The 15,457-nt window shown below is 44.9% G+C and overlaps 2 protein-coding genes across 2 annotated transcripts in view; both read right to left on the reverse strand.

The window, feature by feature from the left end:
* The window catches only part of LOC128695228 (lachesin), a 27,319-nt gene extending 11,967 nt beyond the window's left edge, over nt 1–15,352 (reverse strand). The window contains exons 1-4 of the mRNA XM_053785748.2: nt 15,088–15,352; nt 9,838–10,008; nt 8,155–8,286; nt 7,659–7,797 (exon numbers count right to left, since the gene is read on the reverse strand). Coding sequence (XP_053641723.2) covers nt 7,659–7,797; nt 8,155–8,286; nt 9,838–10,008; nt 15,088–15,352 — 707 coding nt within the window. The remainder of the gene's footprint in view (nt 1–7,658; nt 7,798–8,154; nt 8,287–9,837; nt 10,009–15,087) is intronic.
* Nucleotides 1–15,457, reverse strand: part of LOC138852703 (protein doublesex-like) — a 398,114-nt gene that overhangs the window by 55,775 nt on the left and 326,882 nt on the right. The gene's annotated exons all lie outside the window — the stretch shown is intronic.

The raw sequence follows: 15,457 nt of genomic DNA on the forward strand, positions 1-15,457 counted from the left end.
TCGTGATCACTGAGAGGTGACGGGGAAGAGGGGCAGGTGGGGAGGACAAGTCGTGATCATTGAGAGGTGACGGGGAAGAGGGGGAGGTGGGGAGGACAAGTCGTGAGCATTGAGAGGTGACGGGGAAGAGGGGGAGGTGGGGAGGACAAGTCGTGATCATTGAGAGGTGACGGGGAAGAGGGGGAGGTGGGGAAGACAAGTCGTGATCATTGAGAGGTGACGGGGACGAGGGGGAGGTGGGGAGGACAAGTCGTGATCACTGAGAGGTGACGGGGAAGAGAGGGAGGTGGGGAGGACAAGTCGTGATCACTGAGAGGTGACGGGGAAGAGGGGGAGGTGGGGAGGACAAGTCGTGATCATTGAGAGGTGAGGGGGAAGAGGGGGAGGTGGGGAGGACAAGTCGTGATCAATGAGAGGTGACGGGGAAGAGGGGGAGGTGGGGAGGACAAGTCGTGATCACTGAGAGGTGACGGGGAAGAGGGGGAGGTGGGGAGGACAAGTCGTGATCATTGAGAGGTGACGGGGAAGAGGGGGAGGTGGGGAGGACAAGTCGTGATCATTGAGAGGTGACGGGGAAGAGGGGGAGGTGGGGAGGACAAGTCGTGATCACTGAGAGGTGACGGGGAAGAGGGGGAGGTGGGGAGGACAAGTCGTGATCACTGAGAGGTGACGGGGAAGAGGGGGAGGTGGGGAAGACAAGTCGTGATCACTGAGAGGTGACGGGGAAGAGGGGGAGGTGGGGAGGACAAGTCGTGATCACTGAGAGGTGACGGGGAAGAGGGGGAGGTGGGGAAGACAAGTCGTGATCACTGAGAGGTGACGGGGAAGAGGGGCAGGTGGGGAGGACAAGTCGTGATCACTGAGAGGTGACGGGGAAGAGGGGCAGGTGGGGAGGACAAGTCGTGATCACTGAGAGGTGACGGGGAAGAGGGGGAGGTGGGGAAGACAAGTCGTGATCACTGAGAGGTGACGGGGAAGAGGGGCAGGTGGGGAGGACAAGTCGTGATCACTGAGAGGTGACGGGGAAGAGGGGCAGGTGGGGAGGACAAGTCGTGATCACTGAGAGGTGACGGGGAAGAGGGGGAGGTGGGGAGGACAAGTCGTGATCACTGAGAGGTGACGGGGAAGAGGGGCAGGTGGGGAGGACAAGTCGTGATCACTGAGAGGTGACGGGGAAGAGGGGGAGGTGGGGAGGACAAGTCGTGATCACTGAGAGGTGACGGGGAAGAGGGGGAGGTGGGGAGGACAAGTCGTGATCACTGAGAGGTGACGGGGAAGAGGGGGAGGTGGGGAGGACAAGTCGTGATCATTGAGAGGTGACGGGGAAGAGGGGGAGGTGGGGAAGACAAGTCGTGATCACTGAGAGGTGACGGGGAAGAGGGGGAGGTGGGGAGGACAAGTCGTGATCACTGAGAGGTGACGGGGAAGAGGGGGAGGTGGGGAGGACAAGTCGTGATCACTGAGAGGTGACGGGGAAGAGGGGGAGGTGGGGAGGACAAGTCGTGATCACTGAGAGGTGACGGGGAAGAGGGGGAGGTGGGGAGGACAAGTCGTGATCACTGAGAGGTGACGGGGAAGAGGGGGAGGTGGGGAGGACAAGTCGTGATCACTGAGAGGTGACGGGGAAGAGGGGGAGGTGGGGAGGACAAGTCGTGATCAGTGAGAGGTGACGGGGAAGAGGGGGGAGGTGGGGAGGACAAGTCGTTATCACTGAGAGGTGACGGGGAAGAGGGGGAGGTGGGGAGGACAAGTCGTGATCACTGAGAGGTGAGGGGGAAGAGGGGGAGGTGGGGAGGACAAGTCGTGATCACTGAGAGGTGACGGGGAAGAGGGGGAGGTGGGGAGGACAAGTCGTGATCACTGAGAGGTGACGGGGAAGAGGGGGAGGTGGGGAGGACAAGTCGTGATCACTGAGAGGTGACGGGGAAGAGGGGGAGGTGGGGAGGACAAGTCGTGATCACTGAGAGGTGACGGGGAAGAGGGGGAGGTGGGGAGGACAAGTCGTGATCACTGAGAGGTGACGGGGAAGAGGGGGAGGTGGGGAGGACAAGTCGTGATCACTGAGAGGTGACGGGGAAGAGGGGGAGGTGGGGAGGACAAGTCGTGATCACTGAGAGGTGAGGGGGGGAAGAGAAGAAGAATGACAAACAACAGTGTTACATACCCCTCTCCTTCCCTCCCAGAAGCATAAGGGAGGAGGGGAAAAATGAAGGAAGGAAGAAAGGAAGCAAGAAAGGAAGGAAGGAAGGAAGGAGGACAGGAAATAACTGCAGAAACTTAAAAAAAAAGAGATATAAACGACAATCACTTATATAAATTAGATCATTCTATAGATAGCAATAAAGGATAAAGCGAGGGGATAACAATAAGGGATAAAAACAGGTACACAGGAATAAGAGATAAAGCAAGAAGTCAGGAATAATGAATGAGAGAACTGAGAAGGAAATGTGAGACATGAGTTAAGAATAATCCAGTGAGGAACGTTCAGTGTGACAAGAATGTTACCTACGTTAATTATACAGTGTAAAAAAAATAAAAAAAAAACAGCAAAAATAATAATAATATTACAGTTATTATTATTATTATTATTATTATTATTATTATTATTATTATTATTATTATTATCATCATCATCATCATCATCATCATCATCATCATCATCATCATCATCATCATCATCATCATCATCATCATCATCATCATCATCATCATCATCATCATCATCATCATCATCATCATCATCATCTTAATAAAGTAATCACAAGACATCCTTTACAACATAACAGTGACAGCAACATCAGTGTTACCATTTTTGTAAAGCACAAACACACACACACACGAACAGTGACTCGACCCCTGCAACCACAAATAGGTGAGCACACACACGGGGGGGGGGTAAAAAAGTATAAATACAAAACGAAGAAAAAAATTCCCCATACCAGGAAAATTCTGTCCGCAATTGGCTTGTATTTCCAGCGTTGAATTAGATGAGTTGAAAAAACCAGGGCAAGCAGGCAATTTCTCTCCACAAAGCACTGGTAACGAGGCTAGCCACTCCACTCAATAAGCATATTTTCCCCTCAAACACTCCACTCAGTGAGCCTATTAGGCAGCCTTTGCCTCCATTACCACTCAGGGAGCGTATTAGAGCCCTGTCACCCTTCCCACTCAGCGAGCGTATTAAAGCTCTGTCACCTTTCCCACTCAGTGAGCATCTTAAAGCTCTGTCACCTTTTCCATTCAGCGAGTATGTTAAAGCTGTCTCCTTTTTCAGTCAGTGAGCATATTAACTTTATTACACTTTCCGCTCGCTAAGCGTAATAAAGTTACCCTTTCCCATTCAGTGAGTGTGTTAGTCATGCTGTCATTCCCACTCAATGAGCATTATATGACTGCCATCCATTCCACTTAGTGAGTATTTTAAATTGCCACTCAGGTTGCGTGAGTGCCAATTCTGATACCAAGGTAATGACTAGTTGTCCAGTGTGAAAAAAAATTATTATTATTATTACGTGAGCAAATCACCTACAGGAGACTTAGAGGGCATTACATGAATTGTTACCTGAAAGTAATTTGGGTGAGGTAAGTGGGATTTAGTCACAGTAGATCACTGAACTGTCACTCCCTCGACTACCCATTTTTTCACCACTCTCACAAAAAAGCTAAACCTGACATTAAATTAATAATTATAATATTAAAACCAGCTACTCTGGTAATTAAAGTTGTGTGGACTGTATAGGATTAGGCTTGCTGGCTACACAAAATATACACTTACCATTTAATTACTGTAGATGGATCATACCTAGACCCTACACTGACCAGCTAGTGATCTAAATTCAAGGACTAATGGTGCACTTCCCTGTCAGTGATGTTCTGCCATTCCTGCAATTCTTAAGGTCCCGCAAATTTCCTGTCCCAATTTGTAGGCAGGGGACATTAACAAGGGTTCCTAATTATAAATTCAGGCCGAAAATCCCCAATTTGGCTCGGACGATGCCGAATTATTAGCAGAATTTCCCACGACAACCAGTGTTCACACATTGCAAATGGCGTCCCTCTTCTCAGGCGTCACTCAGCAGCTGCTGTACCTTCCCCTCACTCGAAATTTCTCGAAATGGTCAAATCAGCATCACATTTTATTACACAGTTATTGAGTGAATATCAAAATGGTATACAATACCGAGAGGTTGGTAGGTAAGACACATAGGCAACAGTTAGGCAACTTTATTCCGAAAAGTTTCGCCTAGGCATTTTTAGTAGAGTACAGAAAGTATGTGAAGACGATATAATCAGTCCATCGCCCTTGATTTGAGGATGTCAGTCCCTCAGCCTGGAGAAGAATTCTGTTCCAAAGTCTGAACCAAGCGAGCTTTTAAATCTCTGCACAAAATTCAATTTAAACCAGCAAATAATAGAGCCTACTAGACTGGAGAATACACTAGACCTCATCTTCACTAACAATGATGATCTGATAAGAAATATCACCATATCAAAAACAATATACTCAGATGCGCGGAGCCCCAGACCGACATAATGAGATTAGTCACGAGGGAGCATTCACCAAATTCAACTTCAATAACAAAAACATAAAGTGGGACCAAGTAAACCAAGTCCTAACCGATATAAGCTGGGAAGATATACTAAGCAACACAGACCCCAACTTATGCCTAGAACAGATTAACTCGGTAGCACTCGATGTATGCACAAGGCTTATTCCTCTAAGAAAAAGGAGGAGTAGATGTAAAACAGAAAGAGACAGGCGCTCCCTTTACAGGCGACGGAAAAGAATAACAGAGCGGCTAAAAGAGGTCAATATATCTGAAATGCGTAGGGAGACACTGGTCAGAGAAATAGCAAGCATCGAACTTAAGCTAAAAGAATCCTTTAGGAGTCAGGAATCGCGGGAAGAACTAAAAGCCATAAATGAAATCGAAAGAAACCCAAAGTATTTCTTCTCCTATGCCAAATCAAAATCGAGAACAACGTCCAGTATTGGGCCCCTACTTAAACAAGATGGGTCCTACACAGATGACAACAAGGAAATGAGTGAGCTACTCAAGTCCCAATATGACTCAGTTTTTAGCAAGCCGCTAACCAGACTGAGAGTCGAAGATCAAAATGAATTTTTTATGAGAGAGCCACAAAATTTGATTAACACAAGCCTATCCGATGTTATCCTGACGCCAAATGACTTCGAACAGGCGATAAATGACATGCCCATGCACTCTGCCCCAGGGCCAGACTCATGGAACTCTGTGTTCATCAAGAACTGCAAGAAGCCCCTATCACGAGCCTTTTCCATCCTATGGAGAGGGAGCATGGACACGGGGGTCGTCCCACAGTTACTAAAAACAACAGACATAGCCCCACTCCACAAAGGGGGCAGTAAAGCAACAGCAAAGAACTACAGACCAATAGCACTAACATCCCATATCATAAAAATCTTTGAAAGGGTCCTAAGAAGCAAGATCACCACGCATCTAGAAACCCATCAGTTACACAACCCAGGGCAACATGGGTTTAGAACAGGTCGCTCCTGTCTGTCTCAACTATTGGACCACTACGACAAGGTCCTAAATGCACTAGAAGACAAAAAGAATGCAGATGTAATATATACAGACTTTGCAAAAGCCTTCGACAAGTGTGACCATGGCGTAATAGCGCACAAAATGCGTGCTAAAGGAATAACAGGAAAAGTCGGTCGATGGATCTATAATTTCCTCACTAACAGAACACAGAGAGTAGTCGTCAACAGAGTAAAGTCCGAGGCAGCTACGGTGAAAAGCTCTGTTCCACAAGGCACAGTACTCGCTCCCATCTTGTTCCTCATCCTTATATCCGACATAGACAAGGATGTCAGCCACAGCACCGTGTCTTCCTTTGCAGATGACACCCGAATCTGCATGACAGTGTCTTCCATTGCAGACACTGCAAAGCTCCAGGCAGACATCAACCAAATCTTTCAGTGGGCTGCAGAAAACAATATGAAGTTCAACGATGAGAAATTTCAATTACTCAGATATGGTAAACATGAGGAAATTAAATCTTCATCAGAGTACAAAACAAATTCTGGCCACAAAATAGAGCGAAACACCAACGTCAAAGACCTGGGAGTGATCATGTCGGAGGATCTCACCTTCAAGGACCATAACATTGTATCAATCGCATCTGCTAGAAAAATGACAGGATGGATAATGAGAACCTTCAAAACTAGGGAGGCCAAGCCCATGATGACACTCTTCAGGTCACTTGTTCTATCTAGGCTGGAATATTGCTGCACACTAACAGCACCTTTCAAGGCAGGTGAAATTGCCGACCTAGAAAATGTACAGAGAACTTTCACGGCGCGCATAACGGAGATAAAACACCTCAATTATTGGGAGCGCTTGAGGTTCCTAAACCTGTATTCCCTGGAACGCAGGAGGGAGAGATACATGATTATATACACCTGGAAAATCCTAGAGGGACTAGTACCGAACTTGCACACGAAAATCACCCACTACGAAAGCAAAAGACTTGGCAGACGATGCACCATCCCCCCAATGAAAAGCAGGGGTGTCACTAGCACGTTAAGAGACCATACAATAAGTGTCAGGGGCCCGAGACTGTTCAACTGCCTCCCAGCACACATAAGGGGGATTACCAACAGACCCCTGGCAGTCTTCAAGCTGGCACTGGACAAGCACCTAAAGTCAGTTCCGGATCAGCCGGGCTGTGGCTCGTATGTTGGTTTGCGTGCAGCCAGCAGCAACAGCCTGGTTGATCAGGCTCTGATCCACCAGGAGGCCTGGTCTCAGACCGGGCCGCGGGGGCGTTGACCCCCGGAACTCTCTCCAGGTAAACTCCAGGTATCTTTCGTAACTGTTGCTTATGCGTCTTACCTGCACAACCATTGTATTGTTCAAATTTACCCATGCTGAATTTAGGAAAACTCAAATTTTTCCACATCGAGGTAAGGACTGAACACCAAGTTACTTCTTAGATCACTGAAGTGGGGTGATTCTTTATATATATATATATATATATATATATATATATATATATATATATATATATATATATATATATATATATATATATATATTTATTTTTTTTTTTATTTTTTTATTTTTTTATTTACAACCATTATCGTCATTCTTATTCTCATCTTCTCTTAATGTTCATTTTTTTGCTTTTCCTCCGCACTTTACCATTCTTGATACTTTCTTCCCTGGCTTCTTTTTCTTATCCATCCACTTCCCTCTTCTTATTCTCCTTCACTCTCCTTTCCCCATGATATCTCACCCCACCATTTTAAATCTTGAGATCTCTCTCTCTCTCTCTCTCTCTCTCTCTCTCTCTCTCTCTCTCTCTCTCTCTCTCTCTCTCTCTTCCTTTCCCTCCCATCCACATCCACTATCCCTCACCCCTCTCCTCCTATATGTCCCATATCCCTTACTATCCTTCACCCAGTAACTATCCCATTCCCCACTCACTCCCATATCTCCCCCACCCCCCACCATTCCTCAGCCCTGCACAACCTGTCACTCACTCTTACTTTCTCTTCCATTATCTCTCATCCCCCATCGACTCTGGCGCATCCCTCGGACTCCCTCTCACTTCCTTTTCCGCATCATCTCTCACCCATTATCATCATCATCTCTCACCCATTATCTCACCCGTTGAGGATGATCTCTCCGTTCTCTCTCTCCCAGTAGTTGACGGCCATGGGAAAGGCTTCTACGTGGCACTGTATCTCAACGTTGGTCTCTAAGGGTGACCCGATCAGCTGGTTGTCTGCCTTCACCACTGGAGAGACTGTGGGGGGGAAGGGAGAGATGTTAGTGGTGGAGAGATTGTAGGAGGGAAGGGAGAGACATTAGTGGTGGAGAGATTGTCGGAGGGAAGGGAGAGATGTTAGTGGTGGAGAGATTGTGGGAAGGAACTTAGAAGAGGTCAGTGGAGACATTGTGGGAGGGAGGGAGGGTAGTGCTGGAAAGACTATGGGAGAGAAGTGAGGAGAGAGAGGTTTGTGATGGGGAGGGTGTGCGGGGGGGGGGGCAGGAGGGAGATGAGAGGAGACATTATCTATCTATCTATCTATATATCTATCTCTTTATATATATTTTTTTCTCTCTCTCACTCTCTGTCTCTGTCTCTCTCTCACGTACTTACAGTTAACATTAACGATGATTCTCTTGCTGACAGAAGGCGGCACCTTGTTGCTAGCGATGCAGAGGTAGGCTCCCATCTGTCTCCTGGAGACGTTCTCCAGAGTCAGGTTGCTTCCAGGCACCGCCTCGAAGGCTGTGGAGGAGACACCTGGAGTTATGGAGGGGAGTCACACTTGGAGTTATGGAGAAGTCATACGTGGAGTTATGGAAGACATATATACGTGGAGTTATTGAGAAGAGAAGGTCTCCGAGGCTCCTGTACACTCCTGTAAGTCCACCAGACTCTTCTTTCCTTCAGCGCTACTCTCTCTCTCTCTCTCTCTCTCTCTCTCTCTCTCTCTCTCTCTTTCTCTCTCATTCTCTCTCTCCGCCTCTCTCTCTCGCCTTTCATCCTCCAGAATCTCCTCCCAGGCTATTCTTTCATTTCCATGTTTATTTCTCTCCCATATTTCCAGCTATTGCTTCTTTCCCCATAAATACCTTTCCTTCCAGTCTCCTTGAATTAGGACATTCCTTCCCTCTCCTTATATCCCAATCCCTCCCTCTCCGTATCTCCTCCTCCTCCTCTTCTTCTTCCTCCCTTCGCTCATCCGTCTCTTCTCCTTTTCTCCCTCCATTCTCCCCGTCTCGCTGCACTCCTCTTCTTCTCTCCACCTTCTCCTCCTTATGTTTACGTTCGTGTAGTCTAGACGTCTGCATCCGGATCCCTTATCGTCTCTTCCCGCCTTCCCTCACGATATTTATGTCCTCCAGAAAATCTGCCCCGAGATATTTCCTCTGGGGAGAAGAGTAACAGTATGCACTCTGGGGAGACACTGTTATATTCACTCTGGGGTGACACTGTAATATTCACTCTGGGGAGACACTGTGATATTCACTCTGGGGAGACACTGTGATATTCACTCTGGGGAGACACTGTGATATTCACTCTGGGGAGACACTGTGATATTCACTCTGGGGAGACACTGTGATATTCACTCTGGGGAGGAACTGTAATATTCACTCTGGGGAGACACTGTAATATTCACTCTGGGGAGACACTGTGATATTCACTCTGGGGAGACACTGTGATATTCACTCTGGGGAGACACTGTGATATTCACTCTGGGGAGGAAGTGTAATATTCACTCTGGGGAGACACTGTAATATTCACTCTGGAGAGACACTAATATTCACTCTGGGGAGACACTGTAATATTCACTCTGGGGAGACACTGTAATATTCACTCTGGGGAGACACTGTAATATTCACTCTGGGGAGACACTAATATTCACTCTGGTGAGACACTGTAATATTCACTCTGGGGAGATACTAATACCCACACCAGCACGTTTCTTAAGGCTTTTCCATTGTAATTTAGGCCTTTGTGACACTGACGGTTTGAACTCCATCCACTACCTTGTTCCCGAGGTTGCGGGAGGCTACCTCTAATCTCTTATGGTGGCAAGAAGACGCTATCCAGACTGTCTCCTTTCACACTACTCTGAGTAGCACCATCCCAATACTATCCACTCCTAGAGACACCAATACAAATCAAATCGCAAGGTAACTATCCATTTGCAGATTATCCACTCTGACGCACCACCGCAGTTTCCTCACAGTAACTATCCACCACCGGACTATCCGCTCACAGATATACCACCAAACGCCCATGACAGTAACTTTCCACCACCACACTACTTACTCTTGGATCCATCTCTGCCGGAGCTCTTGATGACGATGCCTCTTCCATCTTCCCTTTTCCACTTGATCTCCGGGGTGGGGTAGCCCTCAGCCACACATCTCAGGTTAACCGTGTCTCCCTCGTTGATGGTCGCATCTGAAGACGTCAGCTCGTTGATGATGTCAGGAGGCACTGTGGCAGATGAAGACAGGTCAGTGAAAGGGAGATTAGCCACTGTGTATCAGGTCAAGGGTCAGGGAGACACGTGAGGATGTATAGGTGAAGTGTTGCGGAAGAGTGAGGGAAGGGAGGAAGAGAGAAGAGAGGGGTGAGGAGGCTAGGAAAACATGGGAAACAAGGTCAGTATCAAATCTTATGCTCCATAGTCTGAGTTACGGCTTTGACTCTTGTCTAGATATCTGTCGTCCGGATGGTGAAGCGCAAGGCTCTCTCCCCTACCTCCCCTACCCGGGGTCTGTGACGAAGCTATAACGTGTCTGTACAGTGCTGAGGCGAAGATACTTCTTTTATTATTATTAAACAAAATTGGATACGTAAGCAAAGTGTTGCTTCGCTATTCTATATGACAGTGTGAGCAAAAGCTAGCTGTTTCCGCTCTCATTTTCTGTCACGCAAGACGGGTTTTTACTATCATATTGCATCACACAGGATGGGTTGTTCCTGTCATATTGCATCACACAGGATGGGTTGTTCCTGTCATATTGCATCACACAGGATGGGTTGTTCCTGTCATATTGCATCACACAGGATGGGTTGTTCCTGTCATATTGCATCACACAGGATGGGCTGCCTTGTCATATTCCATCACACAGGATGGGCTGCCTTGTCATATTCCATCACATAGGATGGGCTGCCTACCATTTTCAATCACACAGGATGTGTTTGATAAATAGTGTTGAAATCTGAGTATGTCTTCAAGTATTCCATTAAGGATTAACTAGCTATAAGAAATTCGAGGTGTTGTACCAGCAGCGCTGGAGTTACTATCACTTGGGAATTACCATCTCTCAGGATGACCTATCCCATACACAGGGAAAACAGAATTTATATGAAGATATCTATAACAACATCACCTAGCAGAGGTTAACACACATTGTACACGAGACTGAAGGAAATGAGAATTTGGGAGAGAAATTTGGATCACCATAATACACACAACAAGTACATACATAAGAAAAGACAATAATATAAAAGAATGTAGTCATCGTAGACCTAAGAATACATACTACCCTCCTCCTCCCCTTCTACATTAGGATTCACTAAACTAGAGTAACTACCGTTGTAAGTTAAGTCACAGAATTAGAGTCGCTGCTACTGTGAGTCACTAAGAGTCACTACCACTACAGGTTAACATTCGCAGAACTACAGTCACTACCACAGTCACTGACAGGAAGTTAAAACTCCGTCAACTGGCAGATCAGTGCACCTGTCAGATGACTGTTGTGTGTACAACCCTCGGGCGCCGCCGCGTTGGGATGTGCTGCTTGTACTCTGGGGAAACTATCGTCAACTCAGTTATAAACTATTACTGCTGTCTCAGCCAGACTGTAGCTGAGGACTGCAGTCTCTCTCTCTCTCCCTATCTCTCTCTTTCTCTCTCTCTCTCTCTGCTGATCAATACCTATTCATACAGCTGTCTATTTATCTATCCACCAGTGATTTTCTATCCCTTTTCAGTTATCTATTTATCCTAACAGCGCACATTTTTTCTCTCTTTCATCAACATTAATAGTATTAATAACTCAGCCAGTCTTTATCCTTATTTTTCTGTCTCTTCCTGTTTATCTTCGCCTCCTGCATGTTCTCGGGTTTATCTCCTCTTCTTCTTCATCCTCGTCCTCCTGTTCCTCCCCTTCTCTTCTTCTTTCTTCTTGCATCTACTATACTCTTTCTCTTACCTACAATAATTGCACATTTTATCCTCCACTTTCATGTGCCATCTGCCTTCTTCCTCACTCACCTTCCCCCCTGACACTCTCTGCCCCTGGCACCCCTGACACTCTCTGCCCCTGGCACCCCTGACACTCTTTGTCCCTGGCACCCCTGACACTCTGGCCCTGGCACCACTAACACTCTTTGCCCCTGGCACCCCTGACACTCTCTGCCCCTGGCACCCCTGACACTCTTTGCCCCTGGCACCCCTGACACTCTTTGTCTCTGGCACCCCTGACACTCTTTGCCCCTGGCACCCCTGGCACCCTTGACACTCTTTGCTCCTGGCACCCCTGACACTCTCTGCCCCTGGCACCCCTGACACTCTTTGCCCCTGGCACCCTTGACACTCTTTGCTCCTGGCACTCCTGACACTCTCTGCCCCTGGCACCCCTGACACTCTTTGCTCCTGGAACCCCTGACACTCTCTGCCCCTGGCACCCCTGGCATCCCTGACTCTCTCTGCCCCTGGCACCCCCTGACACTCTCTGCCCCTGGCATCCCTGACACTCTCTGCCCCTGGCATCCCTGACACTCTCTGCCCCTGGAACCCTGACACTCTCTGCCCCTGGCACCCATGACACTCTTTGCTCCTGGCACCCCTGACACTCTCTGCCCCTGGCACCCCTGGCATCCCTGACTCTCTCTGCCCCTGGCATTCCTGACACTCTCTGCCCCTGGCATCCCTGACACTCTCTGCCCCTGGAACCCTGACACTCTCTGCCCCTGGCACCCCTGACACTCTCTGCCACTGGCACCCCTGACACTCTCTGCCCCTGGCATCCCTGACACTCTCTGCCCCTGGCATCCCGAACACTCTCTGCCTCTAGCACCCCTGACTCTCTCTCCTCCTGGTACCCCTGACACTCTCTGCCCCTGGCACCCTTGCCCTCCTCTCTGATGCCCCTGGCACCCCTGCCCTCCTTTCTGATGCCATTGGCACCCCTGCCCTACTCTCTGCCCCTGGCACCCCTGCTTTCTTCTGGTATTTCTGGCACCTCTTTACGATTCTCTGGTGTGCCTGGCACCCCTCTCTTTTTTTATTTCCCTGGCACCTCTTCCCACTTCTCTGATGTCCTATTATTATTATTATTATTATTATTATTATTATTATTATTGTTATTATTATTATTATTATTATTATTATTATTATTATTATTGTTATTATTATTATTATTATTATTATTATTATTATTATTATTGTTGTTGTTATTATTATTATTATTATTATTATTATTATTATTATTATTATTATTATTATTATTATTATTATTATTATTATTATTATTATTATTATTGTTATTATTATTATTATTATTATTATTATTATTATTATTATTATTATTATTATTATTATTATTATTATTATTATTATTATTATTATTATTATTATTATTATTATTATTATTATTATTATTATTATTATTATTATTATTATTATTATTATTATTATTGTTGTTATTATTATTATTATTATTATTATTATTATTATTATTATTATTATTATTATTATTATTATTATTATTATTATTATTATTATTATTATTATTATTATTATTATTATTATTATTATTATTATTATTATTATTATTATTATTATTATTATTATTGTTGTTATTATTATTATTATTATTATTATTATTATTATTATTATTATTATTATTATTATTGTTGTTATTATTATTATTATTATTATTATTATTATTATTATTATTATTATTATTATTATTATTATTATTATTATTATGTTTCAGTAATACTGTACAAGGGAAACGTTTCAGTAATACTGTACAGGGGAAACGTTTCAGTAATACTGTACAGGGGAAACGTTTCAGTAATACTGTACAGGGGAAACGTTTCAGTAATACTGTACAGGGGAAACGTTTCAGTAATACTGTACAGGGGAAACGTTTCAGTAATACTGTACAGGGGAAACGTTTCAGTAATACTGTACAGGGGAAACGTTTCAGTAATACTGTACAGGGGAAACGTTTCAGTAATACTGTACAGGGGAAACGTTTCAGTAATACTGTACAGGGGAAACGTTTCAGTAATACTGTACAGGGGAAACGTTTCAGTAATACTGTACAGGGGAAACGTTTCAGTAATACTGTACAGGGGAAACGTTTCAATAATACTGTACAGGGGAAACGTTTCAGTAATACTGTACAGGGGAAACGTTTCAGTAATACTGTACAGGGGAAACGTTTCAGTAATACTGTACAGGGGAGACGATTCAGTAATACTGTACAGGGGAAACGTTTCAGTAATACTGTACAGGGGAAACGTTTCAGTAATACTGTACAGGGGAAACGTTTCAGTAATACTGTACAGGGGAAACGTTTCAGTAATACTGTACAGGGGAAACGTTTCAGTAATACTGTACAGGGGAAACATTTCAGTAATACTGTACAGGGGAAACGTTTCAGTAATACTGTACAGGGGAAACGTTTCAGTAATACTGTACAGGGGAAACGTTTCAGTAATACTGTACAGGGGAAACGTTTCAGTAATACTGTACAGGGGAAACGTTTCAGTAATACTGTACAGGGGAAACGTTTCAGTAATACTGTACAGGGGAAACGTTCCAGTAATACTGTACAGGGGAAACGTTTCAGTAATACTGTACAGGGGAAACGTTCCAGTAATACTGTACAGGGGAAACGTTTCAGTAATACTGTACAGGGGAAACGTTTCAGTAATACTGTACAGGGGAAACGTTCCAGTAATACTGTACAGGGGAAACGTTCCAGTAATAAAGACACCCAGGTGTTGCACATGTGTCTTAATCTTTATACAGTTTTATGTAATAAATTATGAAAGCTTAAATATTTGTTTTCCTGAGTGATTATAATTTGTGAACGCATCACCCACGTTATGGAGAAGAAACGTCAGACGATGTTTCGGATGGTCACCAGCCATTATCTGGTGAAAACATCGTCCAGTATTTCACTTCCATCTCAGTGCTGCTGTGAATAGATTAATAATAATAATTATCAGATAATTTTGATAATTATGGATTGTTCCAGCAGCTGCATTTTAACTTTCATTTCATCAGTAGAAATGGGAAAACCGGCGGAAGGAGGATCGAGCCTTCACCACACATTGTGTTGAATAACCCAGACGGGTTTAATGCTTTATACATATATATATATATATATATATATATATATATATATATATATATATATATATATATATATATATATATATATATATATATATATATATATATATATATATATATATATATATATATATATATATATATATATATATATAATACGAAATAATAAGACGTTAGCTAGATTTACTGACCGTGGACTTTGATACAGCCGACCTGGTTCTTCATGACCTGGGTGTTGATCTGACACATGTAGCAGCCGTTGTCGCTCTCCTGCACCTGGCGGATGTGCAGGTTCCAGGTGCGGTGTTCGTCGTGGGTGACAGAGATGCGCGAGTTGTGGGTGACCACCCGCTTCTGCAGACTCAGGATGGTCTGGGAGTCCACCTTCAACCATCCCACCTGTGGTGCCAGAGACACAGACCATAAGAGTGGCGGCACCAGCTGGCACCCCAGCATCCCCTAAGGAACCCCCAGGGTACTACTGCCTGATGTCACTTTGATGATGTATATATATATATATATATATATATATATATATATATATATATATATATATATATA

The sequence above is a fragment of the Cherax quadricarinatus genome, chromosome 14 (assembly GCF_038502225.1).
Source record: "Cherax quadricarinatus isolate ZL_2023a chromosome 14, ASM3850222v1, whole genome shotgun sequence".
NCBI classification, from domain to species: domain Eukaryota; kingdom Metazoa; phylum Arthropoda; class Malacostraca; order Decapoda; family Parastacidae; genus Cherax; species Cherax quadricarinatus.